Below are 8,909 nucleotides of genomic sequence, written 5' to 3' on the forward strand. Positions count from 1 at the left end.
GGGTTGGGGAGGAGGAAAAGCTTTGTGATGAAATATCAACAATTTGTTTCCATCTGCTGTTTATCTGCTGTTGAGCTGCTTTATGGTCACTGCTTAATTTGGCACCACGTCTGACGTGGCAAAATCTCAGAGACACTGTGATATTTTCCGTGTTTTTAAACAGATTTGGATGCATGAACGGCCAACTGGTGTCGGATTTTATTTATTTATTCATTTATTTATTTATTTACCAGGCTTCAAGAAAGACAGCATCAGATTTGTTCTGCCTGTGTGGCGTGGTTGGATTCTCTTGGGCTTAACATAATACGTCCATGGTGGCAGAAGTGACTGAGGGAAAACATTGATCCTGGATTACAGAGAGAGACGAGACTCACAGGGGTTTCCAAACTAAAGCAGGAGGTGGAGGAGGATGCATGGCCGAGAGAATGTGAGAAATCAGGAGGAGACGACAGTGGAGAGACTGGACACATGAGATGTGGCCTTTATTCCTGAATAATGATAATAATAATAATAATAATAATAATAATAATAATAATAATAATAATAATTGAAAGTGCGTATGTTCTATATAAAAAATGCTTGTCAAGTTTCCCACCTTGTTGTATTCACAAACTGTACATCAATATGACCACTTGAGGGCAGTAGAGCAGCAATAGACGAGTCACACATGTCCAGTACTGAGTTATTAGAAAGCATGTGTACAGCTCAGCTATTCAGGTAAAGTGAAACCAACAGTGTGATGATTACTGGTCTACAGCTCCGATTGAAAGCAAAATATAAATGTACAAAATAGTTAAGATTTGTGGAAATAAAACAACAGAAGTTGGCAGATGGAAGCAAACAAACTGTCTCCACTGTAGCTATAGAGATTGCTGACACTGTCATGTTTAGTCACTCTAAATATGATGTTGCGGCGCATGATGCTGGGGCCTTCCAGACATAGTTTGAGCGATAATCTCTGTCAGTATAATAATAGTTTATTAGATTCACAACAAAGTCCTTTCCCAGTGACCAGTATGGTTCTACCATGGTCACAGTGTCTTGTCTCTGCCCCTTAACTAACACTTTAATAAAGTAACCTCAATTGTACATGAGCAGAAGCCTAATTGTGACAGGCAGGAACAAAATTTTGTATCATTTCCATCCACTTGTGTCTGTCTAATTTGAAGCTTTCTGGCATAAAAATGTGTTTGGAACAAGTTAATTTCTATCTTATCTTATCTTATCTTATCTTATCTGAAACGCTAATAGGAGGCATTTTACGAGTCAGCTTTAAAGACCTCCACCACTTATAAATGCTGTCTCACGGCTTCAGTATGAGCGTTGCAGGCCTGTGCAGACAGCTCAGGTTTATTTCTGGCAGCATGCGCGCCCGTCTCCAGTGTGGAGATGGCAGATGACGAGGATGCCAAACATGCCAGTGCCAGGATCACTATTTATAATAGACTCAGATGTATTCTGTGTGTGTGTGTGTGTGTGTGTGTGTGTGTGTGTGTATGTGTGTGTGTTTTGCTGCAGGTCAAAAAGAGGGGAGTGTCGAGCTCGGCGATGATTTGGCAGGACATTCTCTGGGGTCCTGGCTGCTCGTCGCTAGCTGGCCGTCGTCCCAAAAAATTTTCTCCACAGAAAGCAGCGTAAGGCGGTTGCTGAGTTAAAGAGTTGGGTGTCACCTTAGTTGGGTGTGGCGGTGGAGGAGGGTCACAGGGGTAAAATTCCTTGTCTACATTCCAGAGCGCATTCACATTTAATTTGGGGTGCGTGATGCCAAGGTTGTCCTCGACTCAGCGCTTTCTGCTTTTAAATATATACAAAAAAACACTCGAACAAACTCAACTTTATGAAATATTGAGTCAACGATACGATATGCTACGATACGGTATGGTACGGTATAATACAATAGGATACGATATGAAAGGATAGGACACAATACGATATGATACGATGCAATCCGACATGGACATGGTAGCGTATGACAGGATGTGAAATGGTACCGTACGATACGATACGATAAGATACGATACTATAAATCAACAATACCATACCATACAGTACCATACCATAAGATAAGCTATGATAGGGTTTGGTACTGTACAATGCCATACCATACCATACCATACCATACCATACCATACCATGCCATATGATACCATACAATATGATAGGATATTGTACCATATGATATCCTATGATACAATACAAAACAACACAATACAATACAATGCGATATGACACAAAAAGAACAGATAAAAAAGCGTAGGGTACGATACAAATTGGATATAATACAAACAATAATAATAGGATAGGATACAATACAATTTGATATTATACTGAGGTTATTAGTCTTGGACTGCAGTGTTTGCACATTGCTCACACAGTGAAAATCAAAGTAGCATGGGTCTGTAGCACAGCCTAGAAGCATCCTTCAACGCAGCGCTATACCCGTGAGTTAATGCTTCTGTGAGGAGGAAGAAAATGTATCCGCTGTGAGTACAAGAGATCGGCCACGTACAGTCCAAAGTTGACAAAGGAGAACACGGCCACCACCACTTTGCTGTCCCACGGACACCTCCCACGTGGGCACGATGACGGCCTCCACGGAGATCCATATTTTGTGTCAAAGCAAAAAACGGGCCACACCACCGACGCACTCAGGTAGAGCAGCACCTCCAGCAGGGTGCACACTACCACGCAGCGGTCAAAAGACATGCAGCACGCAGCCTTGGTCCGGCCAAACACCGTCATCAGGACAACCAGGACGGTCAGCACGAAACAGGAGACGTAGACGGCAACGCAGTAGATGGTGGCCACGTGTTGATGGTACTCACTCCTGTTGGCCAGGGCCCCGAATATGATGCAGGCCACAAAGCCCTGGACCACTTTGAGCAAGCCAGAGACTGTGGCCATGTAGCCCACTTTGGCCTGGCCCGGCTTGGCTCGGCACAGGGCCACCTCGGCCCCATAGGCCAGCGTGCCCAGGATGGAGCAGACGGTCACAGCAATTCGAAAGTTTCGGACCTCGCAGCCGGCGTACGGGCACTCCAATTGGATGAAGAAGAGCGGGTAGACTACAGAGGCTGTGATGTACCTACAGACAGGAGATGCAAAAAGTGAGTGACAGGGTTACTGGGGCCAGTATTACATTGACGGTGACCTTTTCATCTTTAACTTCCATTGGTAAAAGGAACAAAGAGCCATGTTTACACCTGCTAAATAATTCTGATGTTTTGTTTTAGTTTCTCTTTGGGTCTCCGCCACCTTTTTGGTGCAGAAAAATGTGAAGCTTTGCAGCTCGATGATTACTACAATCTTATGGCCACATACTGTAGGGAGCAAGTGCTGAGCATAGCTATTGGTTACAAAGCCATACTGAAAGTCGTTTATAAAAGTGTTTTTTAAAACCAAGCAAAATCAGCCAACAACTCGACGCCTGAATATGTGACTTACATGAGGGTGGCGAAGGCGGCGCACGTGACCGTGAGGTTCTCCCAGGAAACAGGAAGGCAGCTGTAGAGGCGGGTGGCGTCAAGGAAGAAGACGGCAACCGACATGGCGAAGCAGAAGCACCACGCCGCCATGCAAAAGACGCCCTGTGAGCCGCTGAAGCCGGCGCTGTGGGTCACCATTGCAACCACGGCGCAGCCGGCAGCAAGCTGGCAGAGACGGGCCGCGCCAAGGGGCGAGCAAAGTGCCCTCTGGTTCAGGTACGGACCACCTTGCGAATCCATGGCTATGTGGGTGACGAGGAGACACGTGAGGAGCAAGAGTGCAGTTCAGGCAGAGAAGACTTCAGGACTGATCCACCAGAGACAAAGGAAACTTTTCAGTCATTAACAGTCACGTTGAGGCTTTTATGTCCAACTGCAGAAGACAGAACATCTGAGTCCACCTTGAAGTCCTCCAGACACAGAATAATTCCTTCCCTTCAAAGCGTCATGTCGAACTGGTGTGCTGCCACCTCAGCAGTGCCAGTAGTTAGTCACCCGGTGAAGTCTCTTTCTCTTACCTTTAGTTTCACACTCCAGGCAGATGAAGTCACAGCATAGTTACGTTGCTGGAAATTACAGATGACAGCTTCTGTGACAATCTAATATAACTGTCTTTACTGAACCGAGCTGAAACGTTGAGGTCCTCCTCCCTGGGGAGCTTCACTTTTATTCAGGAACTTCTTTGCCAACGTGACTTGGCGTATAGGCACTATGCTTATATATCTGGTAGGTAACTTTCTGAAATCTTCTGCAGTTATATAGAGACAAAAACACTTGCCGAGTATGACTCTGTGAGAATCACAGAGGGAAAAAGGTCACCGGTGAAGTCGACTGACGCAAACACAATCCGACCTCTTGTATCACAAATATCCAGACTGAGAAGTCGGGACCCGGATCAGCAGGAGAGGTGAGCGCAAAAGTTTTTCTCTTTGCTTCAAGAAGGGTTATATCCTTTCAGCCCAGGATGTTAAAAAAAAGAAGAAAAGAAATCCCACAGTTGGCAAGTCAAGGGTCCAACAACGGCACGAAGTATTAATAATTATCCTGATTTGGTTTGTTTTTTGCCCCTCGGTGCTCACGCTGCCTGTCCCAGTGCCTCTCCTCCAATCTCCACTTTCATCCCCTGACGTTTTCTCTCTGCGACACACACTCTTCCTCTGGCACTTTCTCCTCACTGCGGGGGTTGAGGGGCTGGTGGGGGGGAACAGCCGCTCAGTTATGAGTGTTATTTAGGGTTGGGCAACCAGCACGAGTGTCACAGGGATGTGTGCTTGTGGTTTTGGAGCGTGAAGTCTGGCTACCGAGGCACATGACAGGCACCGCGGTCCCAGCTCAGCACGTGTGACTGTGTTTGCATTGTTCACTTTCATCAGGTGAATGTCTGACAGTGTCACTCTATACTATGTATCAGATGATGCTACCATCATTTGATGGAAGAACCGTTTGATTCCACTCACTGGCCACTTTATTATGGTCACCTTGAGAGAAACCTAATGAGTTACCTTATGAAGTGGCCTGCAAAGTGTATATACATATACACACTGCTTGAAGGTTGGAGATGCTGTCTGTTCTATAGGTTGTACCCAGCGATCATATTGGACTCACTGTTGGCATTCTGTGGTCTCCACCCAGTCTGACCTCTGACCCCTGGCACTTAACAAGGCATTCTCCTCCACACAACTGCTGCTCACTGGGTATTTTCGCTTTTTCGGGAGCATTCTCTGTAAATCCTGCAGCAGCTAGTCTGAGCTCACTAAGGCCAGCCGCTCATCTGGCACCAAGAACCACGTTCATCGCGTTCAGTCACTTCAATCCTCTTTCTTCCCCAGTCTGATGCTCAGTTTGGTGACGAGTCCCAGAGAGGAACCGTGGTTACTGGAGACCTGAGCCTCTGTCTCCACCTGCAGGTCTGTGTCAACCCTCACCAGGATGAGGACTTTTAAAGCCATCTGTGGGCTCCTTCCCTCATGAGACGTACATAACGTAACAAGTCACAAATAATTCCAATGTCACATTCAAGATTAAGTTGGATTATTTGATGAGGTGAAAGCAAATCTATTGTCTGCTCCTGTTTTTTCTTGTACAGTAGATATAATTTACAGGTACCTAAAGGCATAAATTGAAAACAAATGTATATGTACTGTGTTATAAAATAACACTAAAACAATATTTGCTGGTTATAAACATAAATATTACCATAAAGAGGAAATATAATGCCACAATGTAAGCACAGTAGTCCCAGGATGTAGATCTGACAGATCTGGATTAAGATTGAACTCAACTTTCATTCTGCCAATCAGTTAGACTGCGGTCTGTTAAAGAAAGGGCATCTAGCTGTAGCTGCCACCAGAGGGTGCTATTGCAATGCTGGAACAGAGCAGCAGCAGCAGCAGCAGCAGCAGCAGCAGCAGCAGCAGCAGCAGCAGCAGCAGCAGCAGCAGCAGAGAAGAGGGGTCTCAAAGTAAAGGCACAGGTTTATAAATACAGGTCAAAAGTTGTAAAACAAACACATTTAATTGGAAACTTCAGGCCCGCTTAGTTGTTTTTCCTAATTAACTGATGAGGTGCCGCATCAGAACTTTGGAACAAGTTCACACTTTTCTCACTGGCACAACCAGCAATAGCATCTCCTACTGTCGGAGCACCAAAGGCTCAGGGAGCAGATGGAAGTAATTCATTTGTTAGATATGGACAGTGTGTGTGCGTGTGTGTGTGTGTGTATGAGCGAGAGAGAGACACACACACACACACACACACACACACACACACACACACACACACACACACACACACACACACACACACACACACACACACACACACAAATGGATGGAATGTCCTGCTGCCTCTCATTCCCACAGACAGACACACAGCATGGCCCCTGTTTGAAGTTCCTCCTGCAGCTCAAGATTTGTGAGAGAAGACGACTAGAAACATGCTGTGAAGTGGTACAGTAAAAATGTGGCTGATTGCAGTTTTTTTTTTTTTTACTCTATCATGTATCAGAGATGAGAGACAGAAGGCGCATAAAAGTCTGAGGTGTGTTCTGTCGGACCCGGGTTTCTGTGTATAATCTGATAATCTAAAACAACATCCATTCCACCTGCTTCAAAAAACAACAACACAAGAGACAAAAACACGCGGCTGGATCGGTCAGCAAATCAATCTTTAATCACTTGGCCTATTCAACTGTCATAAGAAACATCAATCTTGGCAATGAAATGAACTTTCTACTGAGCATTCTTTGTTGTCCCCCCCCCGTGACGGTGTTTTACACACACGGAGTCAGGCTCAGCCCCCAGAGTGCCGGGTTTAATCCCGCTGCGGTCACACGGGTTGAAGCATTGCAACAGTTGTCGAGCGGAGCAGCTGCACGAGAATCAAACCGTCCCGTCGTCACACAGCAGCCGTCCTACTTCTTACCTGCAGACACACACACACACACAACCATTAACGGCTCTGCCAGTCAGCGCAGGTTGGACTTCAAAAGAGGGGAAGTTCATTTTCATAAACAAAATTACACAAGAAGGAATGTAAAAAAAAAAGTAATGAAGCCTCCGCTCAGGGTCAAACATCATTTCTGGGTGAACTATCCCTTTAAAGTGACTCCACTAGTGGGCGTGGTCGTCCTCACCTGGGAGTTTGAGCCACTTGGGCACCTTCCCCGGGTTGCTCCTGCTGGGTTTCGCCGCCTGGGTGTGTGTCTGCAGCTCCTGCGGCTCCTTCTCCTCCTGTGCTGAGCCGTCCGTGTCGGCAAGCGGCTGCTCTGGAGCGGCGAGCGGCTCGCTGGAGGAAGTCAGGGAGGGCGGGAGGATGCAGCTGAAGGGGAGGAAAGAAAGAAAAAAATACATAGGCAAATGGTCAAGGAGTTTCTGCATCTCAGCCTGGTGCAGCTGCTGCTGTTCAGACGAGTTCACAACACAGGCCTCGATTCGCTTCCATGGACTCCTCAAAGTGAGACATATGTCTCTATTGATACTGCAATTTAATTTTCTGTCTTTAGAACCACTGGCATTCAACACTGGCACTCATCCAGCTCTGTCACTCCTTCCTTATGCCTGAAAATAAAATGGAAACTTTGTTCCCTGTGGTCTGTGTGGCTCCAGTTGGAACCTTAAAGGTCCAGTCTGTAATAATTGGCCTGATTTACAATTTTTATAATGGTAAAAGCTTAATATACTGCCGATAAATACATTAATAAAAGTGTATACCTGCAAAACAACAAAAGTAATTTGGCTTTCCTACCCTTAGAACGGTTCTTATTTGTATATAAGAACATGCATAGATCAATAAGGGTCTTGCTCCCAGTTAACGGCCATCTTGCACTGCCATATTCCGAAGAAAGCCTGGTGTGGACAATCCAGCCGCCTGACAGACTGACTCAAATAAAATAATAAAGTAGTGGGTGGACGAGGTATCCAGGTTTGTGTGTGCAGGCCACTGCAGTTCACTGGCAAGCTGTGGAGAGGGATGTTATGGAGCCGTGAAGGGGACTAAGTGAATGAGCGCTGCAATCTAAAATGTAACCACTTGATGTCGCTTTTTCTTCTCAAAATCTCCAAATATTACAAGCTTGACCTTTAAACCCCAGCATATCTGATGTTTATATTCATCACCAGCTCACAACGGGATTGGCAGTGGCTGAGTTATTTTCACAGTCGTGTGAAGAAGGCACGATAGTGATCTGTGACTTCATCCCCTTCAGCCCATCGACACGTTCGCAGTACAGACTTGAGAGGAAGAAGAAAAAAAAAACCTCAAAGTGGAACCGGGTCACGTGACCAACGTGGTGTAAATCCAGCAAAACAAAAGTGTTTGCATGTGAGCGGGATAAGAGGAAACAGAGGAGCAACTTTACAGAAGTTAATTGTTGTCACCGCTCGCAGCCTCTTTTGTTGCGGCCTGGTTGGAAGAAGCCGGATGTAACGTCTCCAAACGTGAAGTCACACAAACACACTGACACACAAACACACACCCACCTCGCGATGGCCTCGTTGGCCTGCACGGCGGAGACGGAGGACTCAAGCAGTTCTCTCTTCATGTAAACATCTGCAGAGGATTCAAGCAGAACGAATTAAAAATAAAATAAGCATATGAGGAAGAGAGAATATTTAAAAATAATCATAAAAACCTTTCACCTGTCTTAACATCAGAGCCAAAGTAGACGAGCGCTCCAGGAAACAGGTCGGCCTGCAGACGGGCGGACACAAGAGAGGAGGGAGGGAGAACAGGAGCCATCAGAATGTTGGGCACACAACTCAATTTGCGCAAAAAACATGCAAAAAATCTCAGCACAAGCGGCTCCAGCTGCACGCGAGCCGAGCGATGGCGCCGCCGCCACATCAAAGCGGCCCTCCGGTCGCTCACTGGGGATGATTCACTGCACGGCGACGCGCCTCTCGCAAAACCGCCGGCCTTTGAAGG

The 8,909-nt window shown here is 46.1% G+C and overlaps 2 protein-coding genes across 2 annotated transcripts in view; both read right to left on the reverse strand.

Annotated features, from left to right (window-relative positions):
* Positions 1 to 2,190: 2,190 nt before the first annotated feature.
* On the reverse strand, positions 2,191 to 3,725 carry LOC142897317 (myeloid-associated differentiation marker-like protein 2). The gene is made up of 2 exons (XM_076039556.1): positions 3,445 to 3,725; positions 2,191 to 3,085 (listed from the first exon to the last, which is right to left on the reverse strand). Exons 1-2 carry the CDS (start codon positions 3,723 to 3,725, stop codon positions 2,434 to 2,436), a joined length of 933 nt encoding a protein of 310 aa, XP_075895671.1. The 3' UTR covers positions 2,191 to 2,433.
* Positions 3,726 to 6,738: 3,013 nt separating this feature from the next.
* aspscr1 (ASPSCR1 tether for SLC2A4, UBX domain containing) overlaps positions 6,739 to 8,909 on the reverse strand; it is a 16,556-nt gene continuing 14,385 nt past the window's right edge. Inside the window, exons 14-17 of the mRNA XM_076039146.1 lie at positions 8,624 to 8,675; positions 8,465 to 8,534; positions 7,120 to 7,304; positions 6,739 to 6,908 (exon numbers count right to left, since the gene is read on the reverse strand). Of these exons, the coding sequence (XP_075895261.1) occupies positions 6,898 to 6,908; positions 7,120 to 7,304; positions 8,465 to 8,534; positions 8,624 to 8,675 (318 nt within the window). The 3' untranslated portion in view covers positions 6,739 to 6,897. The remainder of the gene's footprint in view (positions 6,909 to 7,119; positions 7,305 to 8,464; positions 8,535 to 8,623; positions 8,676 to 8,909) is intronic.

The sequence above is a fragment of the Nelusetta ayraudi genome, unplaced genomic scaffold, assembly GCF_046127955.1.
Source record: "Nelusetta ayraudi isolate G7.1 ecotype Tasmania unplaced genomic scaffold, CSIRO-AGI_Nayr_v1 ptg000004l, whole genome shotgun sequence".
NCBI lineage: Eukaryota > Metazoa > Chordata > Actinopteri > Tetraodontiformes > Monacanthidae > Nelusetta > Nelusetta ayraudi.